Source organism: Cebus imitator, unplaced genomic scaffold, assembly GCF_001604975.1.
Source record: "Cebus imitator isolate Cc_AM_T3 unplaced genomic scaffold, Cebus_imitator-1.0 Scaffold46, whole genome shotgun sequence".
NCBI classification, from domain to species: domain Eukaryota; kingdom Metazoa; phylum Chordata; class Mammalia; order Primates; family Cebidae; genus Cebus; species Cebus imitator.
Window position 1 is genome coordinate 1,468,318 of NW_016107361.1, and position 23,919 is coordinate 1,492,236.

The 23,919-nt window shown below is 37.9% G+C and overlaps 1 protein-coding gene across 1 annotated transcript in view; it reads left to right on the plus strand.

Moving 5' to 3' along the window:
• EPB41L4A (erythrocyte membrane protein band 4.1 like 4A) overlaps positions 1–23,919 on the plus strand; it is a 263,329-nt gene that overhangs the window by 151,347 nt on the left and 88,063 nt on the right. Inside the window, exons 6-9 of the mRNA XM_017527203.2 lie at positions 1,057–1,177; positions 3,545–3,632; positions 6,118–6,206; positions 6,809–6,872. Of these exons, the coding sequence (XP_017382692.1) occupies positions 1,057–1,177; positions 3,545–3,632; positions 6,118–6,206; positions 6,809–6,872 (362 nt within the window). The remainder of the gene's footprint in view (positions 1–1,056; positions 1,178–3,544; positions 3,633–6,117; positions 6,207–6,808; positions 6,873–23,919) is intronic.

Here is a 23,919-nt window from a genome sequence, read left to right on the forward strand (position 1 = left end):
GTTCCTTCGGAAGAGGTAAAAATGGAGCCAAGTACAAATCCCTTATGGTAGGTTTTGTGGAGTTTTAGTCACTGGAATAGCATTGATTCTTGATTAAGTGGAGGGTCTAACAATCTGTTCTCTGTACATTTCATCCAAGTTCATTGATTCTCCTTCCCTCACCCTCACCCAAGCTGCTTTGTGTCAGAGATCCCATTGCTTTTGCACAGCTATTGTGAAGAGTCTGCATGCTGAGGTCCCATCGCTATGTTCAGCATGTGGCTTGGATATTGAGATCAGTGCTCTTCAGCTCTTTGTGTTAATGTGGTGGCTGTGTGGGGTGGCTCCAGTATGCATTGTCATTTTGGAGACTGAGGCTGAGACTACTTCCAGTAACAATTGGACACCTTCTAAGAAGCTAGATGTGGGGAGAATGAGGCAGCATGGTCCTTGCCCTTGTGGCACTTGCAGACTAAAAATTATATAGAAGAAATATACTAGGAAAAATGTCATGTAGATGAACTGGGTTGGGGCTTACAAGGTAGATTAACGTAGGGAGAAACGTTTTTATAGGAGTAATATAGTGGGCTGTCTGGTGTCATTTTGCTTCTTTGTGTAAATTGTAATGGGATATGTACAGAATTGTATTGCATTTCCATGATCATTATTTCAGGCAAACATGTATTGAATCACATGCACTGTTTCTCGGTGTCATTATCTGATAGGATATATTGAGGTCATTTCACTTCCAGCATTTCTAATGTTTGTACTCTAAATGGTGTTTACAACATTTTACTTCACATAAATTGGTAAGAATAATTGAAGTAAAAATGATTATATAATTATAGTCTTTGGCAAAGCAAAAATATAGAACTTTGATTTTTAATTCCAGAATGTGTTGCTACCATCCATATGTGCTCATCAGAGTTGTTTTAGTAAAATTATTTAGTTGTCTTGTATGTGAATTCTAATAAGACATTTAACAAAATGTTTAAGCATATTAGGATATTTTATATCTATATTTTAAGAACTTTTTTCCTAAAATGGAAAAAAATTATAATGTCTTTTTCTTTTTAGCTGAACTTGGAGATTATGACCCGTATAAACATACTGCAGGATATGTATCTGAGTACCGGTTTGTTCCTGACCAGAAGGAAGAACTTGAAGAAGCCATAGAAAGGATCCATAAAACTCTACTGTAAGAATCATTACACTGTGTCTTATTTCATCATCCATCAGTCATCATCTTATGATATTGGCAGACATAAGAAAAGTTTCTGGAATGATAAATTCTTTACCTGTGCCTTGTATATGCTAATATTCTTCTTTGTATAGTTTTTAAACTGCTTTTAATTCTAAAATGCTCATCGAAAACTTCAATAATTTAAAAAATATAAAGCAGAAAGTAATTTGAATGTGTAAAGTCATATTTGTGGTCAATGGCCTTTTAGACATCTCTTTCTATGTAGAATTTCCCATAGAGAAAATTTGTTTTACATAGGTTCATGTATTTATGATACTACATGGTGGAATCATTCTGTAAATACTAGATTTTGTGGTCTTTTCAGTCACCAGTATCTTGAGAAATTAATTTTTCAGCTATAAATATAATTTTAATCACAAAAATTTTACCCATAAATGCACAAATACATTTTTTGATGTTTCCTCTTTGTGGAGTATGCTACTTCTTCACAGTTTAAGCCAAGTCTTATTCAGGCCATAGCAATGAGTCTGGAAATCACAATGATGCCAGTGTGGAACCTTGGAGGCTATTGTGTTAACACTACATGCGTTTCTGAGAGTAGACAGGCTCACCTAGTAGGATTTTCAATTCATGGCCTACAGCATTGAAGTTAAAATTTCATTATAGTTAATTTTGGTTAAATTTTTTACACTGGTTAACATTGCTTTATTTCTTGTTACATAACACACCCTCTTGAATATGCTTGGTTTCAGATCTATTATAGTTAAGAAAAAGAAATGACTGGGTGTGGTGACTTATTCCTGTAATCCCAGCACTTTGGGAGGCCAAGGCAGGTGGATTACCTGAGGTCAAGAGTTTGAGACCAGCCTGACCAACATGGCAAAATCCCGTCTCGACTAAAAATACAAAAATTAGCTGGGTGTGGTGACGTGCACCTGTAATCCCAGTTACTCTGGATGTTGAGGCAGGAGAATTGCTTGAACCCAGGAGGGAGAGGTTGCAGTGAGCTGAGACCACTCCAGCCTGGGCAACAAGACCGAAACTCCGTCTCAAATAAGATAAAATAGAGGAAAAATGTAGAATTAATCCATTTCAGTGAGTGTAGAAGCAGGAGTTGGCTGCTGAATTGTAATCAGAGAGAGAGGCCCTCCATCTTGTATTAGCATGCACTATAAGACTCTCCAACCTGATTGTAGAGTCCTTCATTTTCAGGTTTTGCTGAAGTAGATGCTCAGAGAGTGCTTGTTACAACATTAGGAGGGCCAGTGTGTTTGGCACATTCTGAGAGTACTGATTATACTAGGAGCTTCAAAGTACAATTAAACATTGAAATTATCAAGCCTTTGGGCAGAGACTCTCATATGTGTTTTACATGATGGTGTTGACAGTGTGACAGTTCTTTCTAAGAATAAAGCTTGATCAAGGTGTGGTATGTCTAATTTGATGAACATTCTTCATGGGTTACAAAAGTATGGTGTGCAATCTAGTGCATTGTGGCTGAAATGAAATATGTTACTGCAGGATTTCTTAATTTTTTTTAAGATTCAACCTCCTTTGGTTATCTTGTAAAATCTCAGTCTCTCTCTCTCTCTCTCACACACACACACACACACACACACACACACACACTCTCTCACTGTCTCTCTCTCACACACACACACACACACTCACTGTCTCTCTCACACACACACACACACACGCATGCACATACATGTTTAACTCCTCTGTGCACATTTCTGTGCACATTTCTGCTCACCCTCATCAGGAATGAATGCTGTTTTCTGTATATTATCACCAATGAAGATTTTGGGAAGAATTCTGTACTCTATATTAAGAAAATAACAAGCAGTTTTACAATCTCTGTACATTAATTAATGTATTTTCAAACTACACATGTGCTCAGGAGATCTTAATGTGACCCCAGTTGGGTGGTGGCGGCCCATTCTCTTCCTCCTACCCACCACTGTTCTAGTTCTCCTTGCTTTGGATGGAGAGCTGCTGGTACACAAAGACATTTTATTCTTTGTGGAAGGGATGCTGTTTAATTTGAGTGTTTATATTCTCAGTAACCTCTTCAGGGGTTTCTGAAACTGAGAATTTTTAATATATGCTGGGACATTGGGGATAGGCTATAATGAGCCGGAATGGATTTATTTGGTAAATGAAATTAATATAAGTATCACTTCAGAGTATACAGTTTTGTCACCAAGAAGCAAAGGCCTTCTTGAAATATGAGTACTTATGTTTGCATTAGTTAAAAGGATTATTTTTTTTTTAGTGAATACAGTGAAGATCATTTGCATCCCTTTAAGTACAGTAGCTACTGTAAAATAAGCCTCTTTGTTTTTGTGCTGGGTATAGGGGTCAGGCTCCTTCTGAGGCTGAACTGAATTACTTGAGGACTGCCAAATCCCTGGAGATGTATGGCGTTGACCTCCATCCCGTCTATGTGAGTAACATTTAATTAACACAAAATATTTTAAGCCGATGACATTTTTCTTAAAAAGTCACTGAGACTCCCAAAGGAAAGCTGCAGTCCTGTTGTTTAGCAAGCAGATGATACTTTTTTATCTGTATTTTTCTAACACAAAGCAGCTCTTGTGTGAATTAAACCCTAATGAGTTTTGCATAAAAATCTGTGATTGTATTTCCATTTGTAAAAAACAATTAACTGGACTTGAAAACACAATCTGGATAACAGATCCAAAAGGCTTAGCTGAACATGAAAACAATTTAAAATTGGTTTATAGGCCGGGTGCAGTGGCTCATGCCTATAATCCCAGCACTTTGGGAGGCCGAGGCAGGCGGATCATGAGGCCAAGAGATCAAAACCATCCTGGCCATCATGATGAAACCCTGTCTCTACTGAAAATACAAAAATTAGCCAGGTGTGGTGGCTCACACCTGTAGTCCCAGCTACTCAGGAGGCTGAAGCAGGAGAATCGCTTGAACCTGGGAAGTGGAAGTTGCAGTGAGCCGAGATCATGCCATTGCACTCCAGCTTGGCAACAGAGCAAGACTGTGTCTAAAAAAAAAAAAAGATTGGTATATAATCTATCGAATTAGACAGAAAACAGGATTTTCCAAAAATAGATTTTATGGCAGCAAAACATAAATAAAATCACTTGCCAGGTAAAGTAGGCATTAGGCAATAGGCCAGGTACAACTACTGTTGGTTCAGTCAATATGAGGGTTACCACATACTGTAGGTATCACTGCATTAATAGAAATATTCTCGCAGATTTTTTTCAGTGGTTTATGAAAACTTGCTGAATTGTAGTCAGTGAGCAACTATACTGAATCTGCACTGAGTGTTCTGCGTCCAAGTTTTAACCTTTGAGCCACTTCTCTTAGGCTACCAATTGATTATTCTATGCCAATGAGATTAGAATGCCATTGCCTTTGAATTAAGAGGAGTGTGGGTAGCAATAGTTATATTTTATTTGAGAAAATGAGCCAGGTGCTTTATTCTTTATAGGAAATGAATTGCTGAAGAGTATTTATAGACTGATTTTTTTTTTTTTGTCGGTTGGATCATGGAATTCAGTTTTTAAATAACTGCAATAAAACTTTCTACAGTGTAAATAACACACATGCATTCATTTTGTACGTCTTGCTCATTAGCGTTTCCTAAAAGAAGAAACCATCTCATAATATGTTTACAGTTAGAGGCATTACTGTTTATATAGTTAATGTAGCAATAAAAGTTACGGTTTTGGGAGTAGTAGTTCCTGATATGTTAGATTCCAATTTCATTAGGGCATTAAATGTTTCATAGCACTGTCCTTTAAGAATGCTTCTAAAACTATAGAATCATTATCATTTTCCCTTCCCTCCCTTTAGCCACATTAATCTTGTTAGGTTTTCAGTTTTTAAAAGACATCATTCTATAGGAAATTTATAGAGAGTCTTCTGCAAGATGCTCCTACATTTGTATAGTGTTACCCTAATTAGAGATCACCTTTTGTTGATGGTAGGAATTGATGGCAAATGAGCTAGATTGATGAGACTCTTTACACATTCCTTTAAGATTTGAATTTTAAGAACTGAAAGTGGGCATCGGCTGGTATTCTTCCAAGTATGTTGTGTTCTTTGTGAATATAATTTTGCAGGTTACTGTTTATCTTAGAGTAGAAATAACATTACAATCCGTTCTGTGCATGTCCTTGGTACCCACGCTGTGACTTTTTCAAGATCCCATTTTTGTAATTTGGATTTTTTATTGCCTGAAAATAAGGGTTCTCTAGTTTTTACCAGAAGATACTGTATTTTTAAATTTTTAAGCAGTCATAAAGTTACAGGTGGAAGTAGGAAAACACATGATAGAGACTTCGGAAATTCAAGTGTGTGTCTGCTGGTGATTGCCTAAACTTTCTAGAGAGAGTTGGGGTGGGGACGAAGTTGGTTTCATGATTGTCCACGTCACGGATAAATAAAGGCATTCAGAAGTACCCCTGTTAGAAGCCAATGGTTCTCAGTCTTTGACTACACAGAAATATCACCTGGGAGTTCTGTGTGCTTTCATTGTTTTGGCCTCTTCATTAGAGGTTCTGACTTAACTGTTTTTGGTAGTGCCCAGGCATCAGCATTTTAAGCTGCACAGTGATTTTAGTTAATTTGCTGCTAGGGTTGAACACCACTGCGTAAAGAATGTTGGGTAAGTCATCTGCTGGCCTGACTGAGTCTCGGCTGGTTTTAATGAACAGAAGTGACAAGTATGAAGAACACTAACAGAAGGTTTCCTTTAAAACTTTGAAAAAAAAAAATAAGCAACAAGTTAGCTACTATCATAGTGTATCTAGCTTTCTAGGCTGATGTCTTCCAAAAATGCAACCCAATATTAATGTAACAAATTATATTTGTATGGTCAATTATATTTTGACAAAGAGATTTTATGTGAATATGTGGTTATAGGCATATGTTTGTTTTTGCAGGGAGAGAACAAGTCTGAGTATTTCTTAGGATTAACTCCGGTTGGTGTTGTTGTCTACAAGAATAAAAAACAAGTGGGAAAGTATTTCTGGTAGGTATGGCTTGAGAACAGAGTTGGAACTCTTATGTTTTGAACTTACAGGACTTCTGTGTCAGTGAAAGAGTTGGGGAAAAGAAAACAGATATATTTTCAGTGATTGATAAATAAATGAGTGAAATTTGGTGTGAGTTTTCCCCTAATGTACCTCAGTATATATTTTCTCTGTAAATTTCAGACACTGTGATTCTAGACTGTCTTCTCCACAGGAGGTGTGTGTAGTAAGATTTCTCACCCATTTCAGTATGTGCTGGTAGGCTGTGGATCCAGGACTACTCTGACTTTTAGATCTAAATGGGGATGAGCTGGAGAGACTGGGAAGCCCATGGCCCTGCACTGTGTTTGGGAAGGCAGCACTGCCACAACCCGGGGATTCCAAGGTCATCCGTGCATTTAGTGGAGAAGCATAGGACAATGGGAATGGAGTTTTCATTAGTGTATATGGGGAACTCTCTCTGTCTCTGTATGTACTGGGTATGAAGCAGTATATAAAGGAGCCAATATTCACTAGTCTTTTCCATTGGACACTTTCTTCCTGATTTTCTGAAAGGTTAGTGCTTAAAAACAGCAACAACACCATATGCTTTGTTTTTTAGGCCTCGGATTACAAAGGTTCACTTCAAGGAGACTCAGTTTGAACTCAGAGTACTGGGAAAAGATGTAAGTTTCCAAGCCCTTAGCTTAAATTACAAGGGGGTTGTCTTGTGTGTTCACTTATAGCTTAAAAGACATTGTGAATAAGTGTTTTCTTCGGCTGCTTCCACATGGAGCCAGGTTAATTAACTCACGAGCACAACTTCTCAAGGAAGGAAAGGGAAGTGAATAAAAATGAATGAGAGGGTAATGGAGAAAATGGGCATTTTAGTTTTAGCGAAGGAAAACAAAACCCTTTTAGGGCAGAGGAGAGAATAGGGGGTGATCATTGTTATTAGTTAAATTTGCTTTCCAGTATTCTCTGTGAGGGTAGAAGGTAAAAGTTGTAATCAGAAAGGTATAACCTGCATTCAGGAATGCAAAAATATGTTCTAATTTTACTCTAATGTTAATTAAACAACCTTTGGGAATCTTGCTGTGCTCTTTCCCTCGTTGAGTGTGATAGACAAACCAGATGGAAATTCTGGATGCTTTCAAGGGAGAATGTATGGTGAGAGTGCAAAAATGCTGGCCTTCTTTACAACTTGGCAGTGTCCCCTGGGAGTATTTGGGTAATGGGCACAGAGTTTGTTGGTGCCTGGATGTGCTTTGAAGCCTTGACGAGTAGCTTTGAGAAAAAAGAAGGCAAGTATGTGAAAGCTTCCTTTTGATCTACCTGTGAAAATTGCTTCATTGAAGTGCTACTATGTGAAGTATCCATATATTATGGGGTAGATGAGTGAAAATATAATGTTTAATCCATATTTATGGAATGCATGAGTGAAAACATGATATAGGAGAATCTATCCTTCTGTCTCTGATACTAACTTTGTGCAGAACAAAAACTAAATGGAATTGAATTGATTTTCTTGGTTAAAAAAATGTAAATTGGTGCTTATGCATGCACACCTTGAGACATGGGACTCATATAGCTGCAGCCACATTTGGGGCATGGTATTCGGCAGAGTGCCTCACATGTAGTAGGAACTTCATAAATATCTGTTGAATGATCAATGAACTGATGCACAGAGACAGACACTATGTGCTGCCAAATCAGAAAACCTGATGCTACTCTTCATTATCCTAACAGGAAAAAAAACAATATCTCACCCTGAACGATACGGCATGCTGCCATTTACTGATAAATTAAAATTGGATTTTGAAATGAGTTTTAACAACTTGTAAGGAAGGGAAATTCCAGATTTTTAAAGAAAAGATAGTCCAGAAACTGCATAGTTGTTCTTATGGTCTAGTTTGGAGGAAATCCAATGTGTTCTTCAGCACCTGATTAGGCATCTCAATTTTAAAAGATGTGCTAATGTAAGACTGAATTAAAATCATTTAAAAAGTAGAGTAGCTAATTACATAGGAGAGTTTTGTAGTTTTCTCCCTATCTTGCCATGAGGTTCACATGAATAATAATTCATCTAAATAATACTAATAATGCAAGGAATAAGGTCTGATAAATATGTTTGAAAATAATATTTCCAGTTATTTTTAGCAGAATATGATATCAAAAGACTTTTATAGAAACAGTACTATTATTTAAAGTATTCTTTCCCTTATAAGCTATTTTTGTGAGTGAGGTCTTTGGTGCATGACTTTTATGTTATTATTACAATGCCTTAAAATATATGTCTACCACTGTCTCAGGATAAATATTTGGTAAAGTCAAAGCTAACCTGCATGCACTTTCAACTTCTTTCTTCACGATTAGACAAAAACAACAGCAACAAAATTGATATCATCATGTTATTTTTCAAATGGCAGTCTCCACTGAATATCCCTGTTTCCTGTGTACTTGGCTCAGATGTCTCCCACCCGCACCTCATTCCTTCCTCAGCTTTGAGATGAAATGGATGTCTGGGGAGGCCCAAGATACTGCACACTTCTAGATCATTAAGCCCAGTGTCAGTGATCTTTAACAAGGTGGCAAAGCAGGTCGCATAACTCAGAGGCTTGAATTAAAGGGATTTTTTAAAATTGGTATTAAATATCACATTAATTTAGTCAAAGCATTCTATTTCCTGAGCATTCTTGCTTGTGGGTCTTTTCTCTTTTTCCACCAGGGTACCCCTCTGTCAGGCAGTGATTTACATAATGGTAGAATTAAGTTGATTATTATGGAGGCCTAACTGTAGTCACAAATTGAATTAAAAAGACCCTGAAAACCCATCACTTGGAACAGTAATCACATTCATCATGAAGAATGGTTGAAATGCTTATTCTGCTGGTTTGCTGATCTGATCAGAAAGACTTAGTATGGTCAGCACATTTAGGCCAAATTCAGAAACACTTTCATGCATCAAATTTCAAAATAAGTATTGTTGTTTACATAATTTTTTACAAACAACTAAACTTTTAGTATAAAGACTTTACATGTTCACTGTCGAAAATCTAGAAAATACCCTGCAAAGAAGAAAATTAAAATTACTCTCTATCCTAAAACTCAGAGGTATTAATATTTTGATACAGTTGCTTCTAGATTTCACCCTATCAGTGTGAATGTATAATACAGGTATTTATACATACATGTAGATTATCTCCTGTGTGGTTTTGTACATGCCTTTGTATTTTATATTGTATCATGAGAATTTTTCCTTTTTTGTTAAATTTATTCATATGTTTTGGCATGGTGTTTGATGTTTTCTTTTTATGTGTTTTACTTTTTTTCTTGCTGTTATAGATGCAATCTTTTCTTTCTATTTTCTCTTCTAACTGGTTTTTGCTAGGAGACGTGAAAGCCATGGAATTTTGTTTATCTCAGAACCAGTTGTTTTGCTGAATTCTTGTTGTATTCCAGCCAAGAGTTCTTAATTTGATTTTCATAAATTTTTATAGGTATATCACTTGCAAATGAAAATAATTTGTTCCTCCAATTCTATTATTTATGTTTTATATTTTACAGTGTTAGTCCGAACTTCTAGAAGAGTACTAAGTGATATAATGGTATAAGGCATCCTTGATTGGCTTTCTGTTTTAATGAAAATATCACTACTGTTTTATCACTATGTGTTTTTGGTTTTAGGAATATGTGTTTTTTAGTAGGTGTTGCATTTTTTTTAAGTTGTTTATCAAATGGTTGATTTTGAATAACTTGAGAACTAAGACTGTTGCTTGTTTACTCATTCAACAACTTATGCATATTTCAAAATCCACAAGAGATGATAATGTCTCTATCTCAGTGGATCAAGGTGACAACAGTCAAAGTGCAGAGACGCTGTTGGATTATGGATTTTGCCACCAGGGTTTCTTGAATGTGGGCAGATATTATAGAGAGGAGTCCTGGTAACTTAAATGAGTTTGGCCTGAAAAGCAGGAAGGATAGAGCTACCGTCAGGTGAGGTGGGGAAGGCTATGGATAGAGCAGACTTGAGGAAGATCAGGACTCCCTTTTGAACATTTTTAATTTGAGATGTCTTTTAGACATCTAAGTGGAGATACTAAATAAGAAGTTAGCTATGTGAGCCTGGCATTCAGTACCAAAGTCTGAGCAAAATATATAAATTTGAGAATCATTGGCATCTGCTAGTTTTTGAAGCCATGAGACTATCTGAAATCACTAGGAAAATGAGTATAAATAAGAAAAGAAGAGAGGGAACCAGCAAAGGAGGCTGAAAAGAATCAGCCAGTGAGGTAGAAAAAACATTAATTATCCTGAATGCCAAGTATTAAGCATGCATTAAGCATGTGTCATGTAGTAAGCATGTGTCAAATGAGGCTGATATGTCAGATGGGGTAAGGGCTGAGAATAGGCCAGTGAATTTAGGAATTTAGAAGACCACTGACAAGATAAGTTGCAGTACATTGGAAGAGTGAGCTTCAACCCAGCAGTTCCCCTCTTAGGTATATATACCCTAGAGACATGTTCTGTGCAGCACTTATGTAAAAGTGAGAGAAATTAACCCAGAATTCCATTAAGAGGAGAATGGACAAATAAATTGATGAATACTCATTAAGAAAAACCCATGAGAGAGATAACAGTAATAGGAAGATACGAATTGGAGATGGTGAGTGTAGACAACTCTTTTGAGGAGTTTTGGTACAAGGGGAATAAATAGGAATATAGCTGGCAGGGACTATGCCAGCGTCAGGATATGAGGAGGATGACTTTAAGGATGACAGCCACCATGGAGCATTGCAGAATCTCATAAACTGGTAAAATCCAAAGCTGGGAGTTTTAGGAGGAAGGAAAGAGAGTGGTCTGAAAGCAGCACTATGGAGCAAGGAGGATCCTCCCCCACTTTTAGGCTCACAGATGTGAGAACAGTGGAGATAGAAGACACATCCACCTCTTGAGGACTGCAGCAGAAGCAGGGTCTTAGGGAGAGCCAGGTATCTCCTAGTGTAGGAGGCTGAAAGACATATAAAGGAACAGATTGAGGAGCAAGGGGGTTTGCGGATAAGAGGCCAAGTATTCCAGAGGGCACAAAGCAAGGGTTTCAGTAGATGGGTAGTGATGAAAAAAAAGATAGGTGAGGAGGTGTATTGAGTGAGCATTATTTGGGGGTGACTGAGATACACAGAGATAAGGAGCATCATGAGAATTGGTCCAGTCGATTAGGAAGAGAGCGAGGATTGGGTTTCCATGTCTCCCCATTACCTCTGGAGATGTGGGATACAAGACCTAAAGAAGATGGGGTGGTTCTAGTGCACCACCTCGTTCAGCCTTGACCCTTTTCAGGGGAGGGCCTCTCTTACCTGTGGGTTTGAGCTGAGACTCAACACTTGAGAATGGATTGAGGACTTGGGGGAAATTGGGTGTGACATTAACTCTGGGCTTTACCCTCCATGATCAGATATGCATTGCAGAAAGCACTCTTTGGCTGCAGAGTGGAACACATCAGAGATGTAAACACAGAGGCAGACAGGATAGGAGATGTGATCACGGAGAGATGAGAGGACTCACTGCAAAGATGAGAGGACTCACTGCAAAGATGAAGAGAAGTGGGCAGATATGGAAAGCATTTAGGAGGTAAAATTGTTTCTGATTGGAAGCAGATTCAATGTTTTTGTGGAAAATGGGAATTTAGGATCATACTGGAATTTCTTGATTTTTGCGACAAGAGGAGGATGTAATTCCTAACACAGGACTTGGCCCAGAATTTGGCATGTAGTAAGCACACTTGTGAAATAAGTGAAAGAATGAATAAATGATGCTGTGCTTGCTTTTATATATAATACTTCAGGAAACCAACCTCAGCTAAAGTTACCCCGTGTGACAGGATGTAGAACCAAAAGGTTCCTGGCAACTCGGGCTGCAAGTAATGAGATCCACTTAGCAGAATTCTTGAGCTTGCTGTAAGGAGAGTACACGGGAAGCGATGATAGCCAGGAGTCACCGCTGTTTGTCAGCAAGCACAAGAGCTCTCACTCACGTGGGGGTTCCTTTCACATTTTAAATGGTTCTATAGATACTGAAAAGTATTGTTTGCAAATAATTCCAAATTTATAAAAAAGTTGCAAAAAATAAAATACTGCAAAGAACATACTCATATACTGTTACCTAGAGTCACTTATGATTAACATTTTACTTGACTTCCTTTGTTATTTGTGCTTTTGTTCTCTCCTTACACACACAGGTGATTCTTTTTAGAACAGCTTGAGAGTAAGTTACAAATGTCATAGACTATAAATATGTACGTGGGTATTTCCTAAGAATAGGGGTATTCTGATGTAACCATGGTATGGTTAACAACTTAATAAATTAATAATGATATAATACATTTACCATCTAGCTTCCATATTCCAATTTTGTTGGTTGACCTAATAATGTCCTTTTCAGCATTTCCCCCCTACAGTATAGAGTTTAGATAACTTCCTTTAATCTGGAACACTTTCATAGCATTTTGTTATCTTTTATAACATTGACATTTTAAAAGAATAGAGTTTACCCCACTGTTTTAAAACAGAGTTTCTTATTTCATGTTTTTCAGCTGTTTCCTTGTGATTAGACTAAGGTTATACATTCCTAGCTGTACAGCTGCATTGGTGAAATAGTGTCCTTCTCAGGTGTCCCATCTGGGAGCACATGGTGACCACCTGTCCCTCATTGGCTCTTAAGTTTGATCACTCATCACAGTGTTGCCTGATTTCTCTGCTGTGTGATTCCTGCTTCTCTCTCTTGCAACTAATAAGTAGTCTGTGGGGAGATGCTTTAAATCAATGCAAATTCCAAGTTCCTCTTTAAAATTCTCTGTAAATTTAGCATTCATTGAGGATTCTTGCCTGATCCAATCTTCAACGAAGATGTTTGCAAAATGCTGATTTTTCTAGCTTTCTACTCCCTCTACATTTAAGAGTCAACTCTCAGCATTCTACTGAAGCAAGAGCCCTGCCTTCTCTCCCTTTTACTTACCTATTGTCAGTACTTTTTAGCTCCTGTTTTTTCAGTGGTTTAAAATACATTACTATGCCTTTTTATTTTTACTACTTTCAACATTTATTATAGATTAAAGGGTCCATGTGCAGGTTTGTTACATGGGCATATTGTGTGATATTGAGGCTTGAGGTGCTAATGATCCCATCACCCAGGAAGTGAGCGTAGTACCCAGCAGGTGGTTCTTCAGCGCATGCCTCCCCGATCCAGTAGTCCCCAGTGTCTGTTATTTCCATCTTCGTGTTCATGTGTATTCAATGTTTAGTTCTCACTTATAAGTGAGAACACCTGGTATGTGGTTTTATGTTCTTGCATTAGTTTGTGTAGGTACCTAACTATTTTGCTGTTCAGATTTGGCCAATGGGATCCCCTTTGATCTGACTCCTCTGCCTTTTGGATCTGCCCCTATCATTTTGGGGCTAATATCTTCTTTTTTTAGTGTAGTATATTCAGATGCATATTGTAGCAACCCTGCCCCACCCTGATGTCAGCCATTTTTCCAAGGAGTTCTGGCTCCTTTTATTGGGAAATGGTCTAGATCTGGGTGCTAGGTGTGGTCATTAGTACTAGGGTGACTTGGCTTCTTGGCCTTTTCAGGGAAGAGCTAGGGAATATATACCTGCATACACACACACATAGATCCTAATACATATATATACAAATAGAAATACATGTACACATAAGCATACACATGTTGATGCATAGACTTAGAAATCATGAGTTCACAGCATACTTCCAGTTCCTGTCCCACAGGGTTCTTCCTTACCCTCCCTCATTTTATATTTATATGTCCTTTCTTTGCCCATGAGAATTTTGGCTCCCAACAAAAGCCACACATTTACTCATTTGCTCAATTCTATAATACATATCATGTAGTTTCAGAATTGCTTTGGTCAGACCACTAAAATGGACAATTATTGGCTGTTCTTTCATCCACATGTACCAGTTCGCCAAGACAGAGGGCCTAAGAGTCAAATACTGTGTTCAAAATTTACTTGGATTGGTCCTCCTTTCTTCCCTCCTTCTCATCATTCAGGTCTTCCTTCTTCATTCCTGTGCTTATGTATTCTTTTGAAATCTACTTAGGTTTATTGTTTCAGGTTGTTTTCATTTTTAGCTCCCTCTCCTTCACATTCTTTAATTATATATTTTTAATATGTAGAAGGTTAACTTGCTTTCAGAAATCAAAAGTACTCAAAAACTCAGAGAATTATCACCAACTCCCACATTCCTTCCATCCTGTTCTGCCATGCTTCCTTGTAGATAACCAATGTTAAGTGTTCTCTAGTTCTAGATGTTTCTTTTTGTAAAGATAAGCATTTTATTTTCCTTCTTATTTTCATTCTTTCTTTCCTGAAAGGTAGCATACTGTATTGGCTTTTGTACTGTGTTGGTTTTCCCCCCCATTTAGTAATATCTCCTAGAAATCTTTTTATATTAGTTCGTTGAGAGCTTTCTCATTCTTTTGTACATAGCCCTTTATTGAATCTATGTACCATAATTTATTCAACCAATGTCTTATGCTTGAATATTTAGGAAAAGTTTTCAGTGTTTTACAGTTACACATTTTCCTTCATTCAGTAATTTTGTGCATACGTGTTTTTGGAGGGATATCTGTGGGTTAAAGTCCCATTAATGGGATTGTTCGGTCACAGAGTGAATGCTTATATAGTTTTGTTTGGTATTGCCATATGCCCCCACTTCACTCATAGTTGTACCATTTTGTGTCTCCAACTACAATGTATAGGAGTCCTGGAACTGTAGATTTAATATTTTCCCCAGCTATTCTTAAGTGTGTCTGTTAGTAATAATTGGGTTCTGATGACACGTGACAGTTTGGTTTGGAGTCTTTCAGATTCAGTGATAGACTGTTAGACGTGATCAAATAAATGTTTTAAGTCCAGGTCTCTCTCTCACTAACTATGGGAAGTTCGCTGAGCAACATTTAACCTATGTTTCGTTATCTGTAAAGTGGGGATGATAATATCTCTTGTGAAGCTACTGTGAGGTTACAAGCACTCAATGTGAAGTTGGACATGTAACGGGCACCCAGTCCATGTCTGTGCGTTGGAACTGCCTTTACCTTGTGCCACTTAGAGCTATTGCAGTCTTGCACAGGGAAGGACCATGGGATCACCTTATTCTTGGCCACTGAATAGCTTATGCTATGGCAGGAAGGGAAGCCCAGGTCTCTCAAGCCCATGGCTTTTCCTTTGCTTCCCTTGCTGGTGTGTTTTGCTGACTTTGTCATAATTAAAACACGTGGGCCACTTGTTTAGAAGTAATAAAAATTCTCCTATAAAAAAATTTGAGTATCAGTAGATCTCACTAGATATACCTTCATTTTAACAAGACTAATAATATTTATTAGACTTTTAAAAAACACTAAGATTGGGAATAAAAGTTATTAAAACAAAAATCAGTCTACAAGCATATGAGAAATGTTGACTTTTTAGGAATATTACAAAACAGATGAGGAGAAGGTAGGATAAAAACGATCACAGAAAAATCCATTTGGACTTCTGTATGTGTACCTGTGAATTCCTTCAAATAATAATAAGAATGAGCTCAACAGGATAGTTTTCAAAGTTTACTGAAATATGACGTAAATATTTTCTATGTTCTGGCTCATATTCTCTCTTTTGGAATTTTTGGAGGAAAGAGGAGAAGCAGTGTAATCTGACATATCCTATTCAATTCTAATCTTTATGCATCTGTGAGCTAGAGTTATATATAATTATTGATCAAGCAATCAGCGTATTCATCTGTAAAATGGGTAAGATGGTTTTCACATTTAGCATATATTTTGAAATATAACCCACATAGCTGGCAAGAGTACTAGAATATTTTGCTGTTTTTGTTCTTACAAAACAGCAAATATGTGAAATATACATGCAGAAATGGAAATTAATTTTATTCAAGTGCTGTGCTGAAATGCACAGTAATTTTTCAATTAAAACCATATTACATGTATTTTAAAATTTTTAAAATGTGTGTATGTGTGTGTAGAGGGGTGTTTATGTGTAGTGCAATATTTTTTAAGCTGGAGTACTTACCTTATACTTCCTGACAGAAAGTTCTTTGCTCAAATAAATTAGGAGAACAACCCACAACTTGACCAACTCTTGGAGGTTCCTGGTTCGCATTAAAGGTCTGAGTGTTCAGCCCAGTGTTTCCCATACTTACCTGAGCAAAGAGCCCTTCTGTGCCAATATCACAAGACCCTTGTGTTATAAGAAACACTTTTTGGGGAGCATTGTGTAAAGCTTGAATGAGTAAGATAATGTTTTATTCAGTGTCTTAAAATTTCCTTCTGACTTCCTTTTCCAAGTAATGACAAAATTGGTGAATTTTGTTGCAGGACTCACCCTGAATTCATTAGTCAGGTTTGAACTCAGGATGCCTAGCAAAAAGAGCATGAAAAATATGAGAAAAACCATTAAAACAAACATTGTGCCCAGGATATCATGTATACCAATAAAGTTTAATTTTTAAAACTGCAGTCATTCAGTTTCACCATTTAGAAAGATAAAATTTTTCAAAAGACTTAAAATTTTGTAAGCTTTCTTTGGTATCTATTTCCGGTTGGAGAATATAGTTTTCACTTCGACTACTTGCCTTCATTTACATGATCAGTAATTAAGAAGAAAGTTATTTTAGTCATTTGCTACCAGCCATCTGACTATTTTTGTTTTTCTCCCTAGAACCTAAAGTAAGTTAATGATTGCTGAGTTAATGTAAATCTTGTGTGGATTGGATAGAAAAAAGCAAAAATCTCATAGTAATTTATTTACACTTGTGATCTTCACACTTCTGTTTAGCCTCTCTCCCACCTCTATGGAATGTCAGTAGGAAACCTCTCTGTTGTAGACCTTGAGGTATTAATATAATGATTGCATTTTACTATTTTTAGAAGTACTCATCTCTTTTGCTCTTCAGTGATGACGTACACTGTGGATCTTGGGTTACTTCTAATGTGACCTTGGAGGCACATACCCATAATTTTAGGGAGCCTGGGGAAGGCAGACTGTCCAGTTGTGGCTGTTTCCCAAAACAAAAACAGGGAGGAACCTGTGAGAGTGTAGGATTGCATTCTTGTTTCAACAATGTAGGCTTGGTAGAGGCAGTGAAATGGGACCTAGGCCCAGGCAGAATAAATGGGTGTGCCACTGGCAGTGTGAGCCCTTCAGTTATCCTGTCAGGAATCTCAGTACCCTTAGAAGAAGCTAGGCAAAAGTAGTTTTCTTTCTTTAAGCTTGCTAAGAGAGACATAGCCAGCCAAAATGGGAAAAGAAACTGGGCAGACCAGAGGGAGTTAGGTTGGGAATTTGCTGATATAATACAGATCCTAAATTCTTACAAATGATGGAATTGGGGGTCTGAGTCAGGTTTACCTAGAGACACATGGGGCAGTAATATCCATGTGATATTGGACTTACAAGTGACCTAAGCTTGATTCATTTATGAGTTAAAAAGAAATAGATTCAGAGAATAGCTTTGCTTTGGTATGAAATGACCAAAGCTATAAAGGTGTTTGAGAAATTTTACAAAAATCAAGCGTTGGATTCTTGTATAAAGTATTTCAGCAGGAGATTGGAATGAACTTCTTTAATTAAGCAGCTGTTCATCTTTGTGTGAATGAGTGGAAATGTGCTAATTGGCCATGTTTATCTGGAAAAGGTTTGGTAAGTGAAAGAGTGGTAGAAAGAGATATTTGAAATGCCATGCAGTGGAATTCTTGCCAGCAGTTACTGTACATGGCAAAAGTACACAGAATTTATTCAGAATACCTGGCTCCTGTTTCCATTATGTTAACCCTCTTTTTAGTATTTGGATCATTCTGCCAATAACAGGATTAAAAAACAGGCAGCTTGTCCTAAAGCTCACTCTAAGTGGAGAATGAGTTCATACTTGTCATTTGTACTTGGCAGAAATAATTAGGAAGCCAGTGGGGAGGTGCTTTTGATCCTTTAATATATTTGTACCCAAGGAAACTTGAGAAAAACCCAATTTTGGTTGGATTTGAAATATCTTTTATCCTTTAAGTGACAGTAGTTTTTTAAAAAAAAATTATTAAACATTAGGTATCCTTTGACCAGGTCTCTACTTGAAAAGTAAAAGGATACAGTCATCTACCTGAAGAATAAAGCTGAAAACCAGACTAAGAAAAGTTTGAGATTTAGAGGAGACTTATATTTTATTTTAAGATGGAATACTTTGTTTCTCTTTTACTTTTGGAAGTCTTGGGAAGTATGTAATTAAATTTTGATATTTTTATTTAAGTACTTAAATTGTGCCTTGTTTTGGATGCTTTGACTAAATATGTAAAAATGTCTATGTCACAGAGAAGTCATCCTCAACCATCATGCCTAGTAGGTGGTAATTCTCAGTATGTCCACCACATGCAGTACTTCCATTGTTGAAAGGCACAGGTAAGGGAGGGTCCACGTACTGAGGAAGGAGGTAGTGGGGTGGGAGGTGAGCAGGGGCAGCCTATCTAAGTCTTCTCTTTATCTTAACAATTTGTCTTGATAGAATGCAGTCGTAAGCAGACTTACTTTTAAATGAATAACTTGTACATTCTATTTTAGGTTAAGTCAGTGCCCTTAAAAACACTCACCCCTTACAGTAGTAATTGCCTCTGGGGAGTGGAATTGGGGATAGTGTTGAGAGGGAGATTGAGTTGTCATTGTATATCCACTTTGATAACTTTGGCATTTTTGCCATGTACATGTTATATAGTCATGTGTCAATGACAGGGATATGTTCTGAGAAACAGTCATTAGGCAATTTTGTCATGGTGTGTACATCATAGAATATTTTTACACAAACCTAGCTGATCTAGCTTACTACATACTGTTGGTCAGAAAAATAATGAGACAAGCTGCAATCATTTTAGGAGATTTATTTGACAAAGTTAAGGACACACCAGGGAGACAGGTCTGTGCCTTTCTCCGAAGGTGATTTTGAGGGCTCCAAATTTAAAGGGTAAATGGTGGGATGTTGAGAAGCACGCAGTTTTCATGTAAGAGCGGGGGTAGGGAAAAATAGTCATTCATGCCTTTGTCTGGCTCAGTGAATCTACTTTTTTTTTTTTTTTTTTTTTATATAGGATGACAAAAGGGGCAGAGAAAAAATATGGAGAATCTGCATTTTACATCAGATCACATAGACAAAATGGGGTAAGGGAACAGTCAAATACAATCAGGGGTGACTGTACCTATAAAGATAAGCTGTCAATTTGCATTGCCATGGTAAAGTTTTAACAGCTCACTAGGAATTTCCTTGTGGGAAAAATATGAGGGAGGCATGTAGCTTTTCATCTTGTAGCAATCTTATTTAGGAACCAAAAGGGAGAGGCAGGTTTACCTGACCCAGTTCCCAGCTTGAATTTTCTCTTCAGCTAAATGAGCTTGGGGTCTCCAAATTTAATTTCCTTTCACAATACCTAGGCTATACAGTATAGCCTGTTGCTCCTAGGCTGCCAACCTGTACAGCATGTTACTATACTGAATACCAAAGGCAAGTGGAACACTGTGGTATTTGTGTATGTAAACATATGTAAACATATCTAAACACAAAAAAGGCATGGTTAAAATGTGTTTTGTAATCTTGAGGAATCGCTGTTGTATATGCGATCCGTCACTGACCAAAATGTGCTTACACAATGCATGACTGGATATTTAAATAAAGAAAGGTAAAATAAAAACTAATTTTCTCTCTAAGGGCTCCTATTTTCTGACAAAAGCCTGGGCTTTTCCTCCCTGCCCCGAGGAACTTCTATGATTTCCTGTGCATCCCCTTTCCCAACCCCCTGTCCTCTGCCACCAGTTTCTTTTTCTGTTAAGGAAGACACTTTGTGAATTTATTGACTTTTCTTCATCTCTAATTGTATAACCCCTATTCCTTTCACAAAGGCCTCAGAAGATTTCTTACTGTGAAATGCAGTCTCCTTTCAAACTTGATTTGACCTTTCTGGGTCACTTGAGAATTGCACTCTCTCTTCTCAGCCTTTCTGACACTGTTTCCTGGTTTATTTGGACCTCTCTCACTCCACTTTCAGGAGTGACTTTGCGGTGATTCCACTTTCATCCATTCTGCGCACTCTCCCTGAGCAGTCTTGCTCACTCAGAAAGATCACCTGTGTGAGGAGATGTGGCCTCTCTCTGGCTCTGTGCACCTGCATCCTTATTGGCCCACTAGGTGTCCCATGGGGACCTTGAAATCAGAATACCTCAACTGGAATTTACTGTCTATTCCCTTGTCATTCAAATGCCTATTTTCTTCACTTGCTATATTTTAGTAGCTCCCAAGCCAGAAACCTGAAAATTATCCTAACTTTCTTCCTCCGCAGACAAGGTTTTGGAATTGTAGCTATCCTTGCTGTAATATGTGTATGTTGGCTTTATTTCCATCACATCTCTTCATCATACAAATCAGCTTTTAAGTTGGGCAGCATCATTGAAGTTGGACTTGGGAGAAATTTTACACATATAAATGTTCTGTCCTTATTAAAAGTAGGAGACAAATAATTTTGATTATTCTTTTGCTGTGATCGTTTTGTGGTTTATGAGTCCGTAGAAACGTCATTTCAGAGGCATTTGCTGCATTTGAGACTTGAGTTTGGTTTGTAGCTTTGAAACTAAATTAGCAAGTATATAACTTCACAGAGCTTGTGGTTTATTATGTTAGCACTTATATTGTGTTTTGCTTAGTTTTCTATTCAGTTAAAATATAAATAGTATTTTCTGCAAAATTAGAATTATTGGCAGATCTTATTTTATTACACTTCATTGTGCTTTGCAGATACTGTATTTTTTTTTTTTTTAACAAATTGAAGATTTGTGGCAACCTTGTCAAACAATCTATTGGCGGCATTTTTCCAACAGCATGTGCTCACTTCATGTCACTGTCACGTTTTGATAATTCTTGCAATAGTATTTCAAACTTTTTTATTATTATTACATATGTGATAGTGATATAGGAGTTAAGACGGAATTACTTAGGCAGATAGCAAGGGCATGGGAGTCCTTGGTCCGGGTTTTCTTTTTAATGTGAAGCAGCCCCAAATCATTTTCTCACAAAGAGCAGCCTGCAAGCTAGGAGCTTACACAGGTAAGTGTCGCCAGGAACTAAGGACTAGAGATTTTCAAAATGGCGGCTCTGTCTTCCCTTTTCTGCCAGCCACATGTACTACAAAGGAGCAGACAAGATGGCACAGATCAACTGCAAAGCCCCTTTGCATAAGAACATTAGGGTGGGGTGACCAGCCTTCCCCGTACACTATGTAGACATTATACCTGATGGAACCAATCTGTGAGCCCAGTGTAAATCAGACACCACCTTCTCCAGCCTGCCTGTAAAATCTGCTGTAGTCCATGGCCTCCCTGCTTTTTTGGATGTGTCTCTCTCTCTTTCTCAGGGAGCTGCTCTCCTTTCTCCTTTCTTTCTGTCTGTTAAACTTTCCACCCCTTAACACACCCACATGTGTCCATGTCCTGAATTATTTCTCAATGCATGACACTGAACCCCAGGGTATATACCCCAGACACTGCAGCCGCTTCAGTATCTGTGATCAGTGATCTTTGATGGACTGTGGACCACAGCAGATTTTATAGGCAGGCTGGAAAAGTTGTTGCTGGTTTTCACTGAGCTCACAGATTGGTTCCATAAGGTATAACGTCTACATAGTATATGGAGCAGGCTGATCACCCCACCGTAATCTTCTTATGTAAATGGCAACCTTGATCTGTGCCATCTTGTCTGCTCCCTTGTAGTACATGTGACTGGCAGAGAAGGAAAGATGGAGCCAGCATTTTGAAAATGCCTAGTCCTTAGTTCCTGCCAGCATTCACCTGTGCAAGCTCCTAGCTTGCAGGCTGCTCTTTGTGATTTGGGGCTTCTTTTCATTAATCTTTGATGTTACTATTGTAATTGATTTGGGGTGCCACAAACAGTATCTGTGTAAGATAGTGAACTTATTGATAAATGATACATGTGTTCTGACTGTTCGGCAGACTGGCCATTCCATGTCTCTCTCCTTCTCCTTAGGCCTCCCTGTTTTACAAGACACAGCAATATTGAAATTAGGTCAGTTAATAACCCTACAACAACCTCTAAGTGTTCAACTGAAAGGAATAGTTGTGCATTCAAATGCTTGAAATGATTAAGCTTAGTGAGGAAGTCATCTTGAAGGCTGAGGCTAAAAGCCAAGCCTCTTGGGCCAGTTAGCCAAGTTAAAAATGCAAAGAAAAAATTCTTGCAGGAAATTTGGAGAGCTACTCCAGTGAACACAAAAATAATAAACAAAACGGTCTTATTGCTGATAGGGAGAAAGTTTGAGTGGTCTGGATAGACGATCCAACAAGCTGCAGCATTTCTTTAAACCAAAGCCTCTAATCCAGAGCAAGGCTCCAACTGTCTTCAATTCTGTGAAGTCTGAGCGAGATAGGGAAACTGCAGAATATAAGTAGGAAGCTAGCAGAGGTTGGTTCATGAGGTTAAAGGACAGTAGTCATCTCCATAACATAAAAAGTATGAGGTGAAGCAGCAAGTGCTGCAGCAGCAAGTAATCCAGAAGATCCAGCTAAGATTATTGATGAAAGTGGCTACACTAAACAACAGATTTTCAATGGAGACAAAACAGCCTTCTTCCATTGGAAGGAGATCTTATCTAGGACTTTCATAGCTATAAGGAGAAGTCAATGCCTGCATTAAAGCTTCCAAGGACAGGCTGACTGTCTTGTTAGGTGCTACTGCTGCGGGTGACTTTAAGTTGAAGCCAATATTTATTTACTATTCAGAAAATTCTGGGGTCCATACAAATGATGCTAACTGTACTCTGTACTCTACAAATAGAAAAACAAAGCCTGGATGACAGCATATATGTTTACAGCATGGCTTAGTGAAAAAAAAATATATATAAAATATACATATTATATATGTTTATATATTTTAAGACAGAGTCTTACTCTTGTCACCCATACTGGAGTGCAGTGGCGCGATCTCGGCTCACTGCAACGTTTGCCTCCTGGATTCAACCATTCTTCTGTCTGAGCCTCCTGGGTAGCTGAGATTATAGGCGCGTGCCACCACACCCAGCTAATTTTTGCATTTTTAGTAGAGACGAGGTTTCTCCGTATTGGCCAGACTGGCCTCAAACTCCTGACCTCAGGTAATCTGCCTGCCTCAGCCTCCTGAAGTGCTGGAATTACAGCGCCTGGCCAGCTTAGTGAATATATTAAGCCCAATGCTGATATCTATTGCTCAGAAAAAAAGATTCCTTTCAAAATATTACTGTTCATCAACAATGCACCTAGTCACTCTAGAGCTCTCATGGAGATGTACAAGGAGATTAATGTTGTTTTCATGCCTGCTATTGCAGTATCTATCTGCACCCCATGGATCAAGAGGTAACCTTGACTTTCAAATGTTATTAAGAAGTATATTTTGTAAGCTATGGGTGCAATAGACAATGATTTCTCTAATGGATCTGGACAAAGCAACTTGAAAAACTTCTGGAGAATATTCACCATTCTGGATGCCCTTAAGACAATGCATGATTTATGGCAGGAGGTCAAATTATTCTGATTAGCAGGAGTTTGAAAGAAGTTGATTTCTACCCTCATAGTGACTTTGAGGGGTGCACGACTTGAGTGAAGGAAGTAACAGCAGATGCGGGAGAAATAGCAAGAA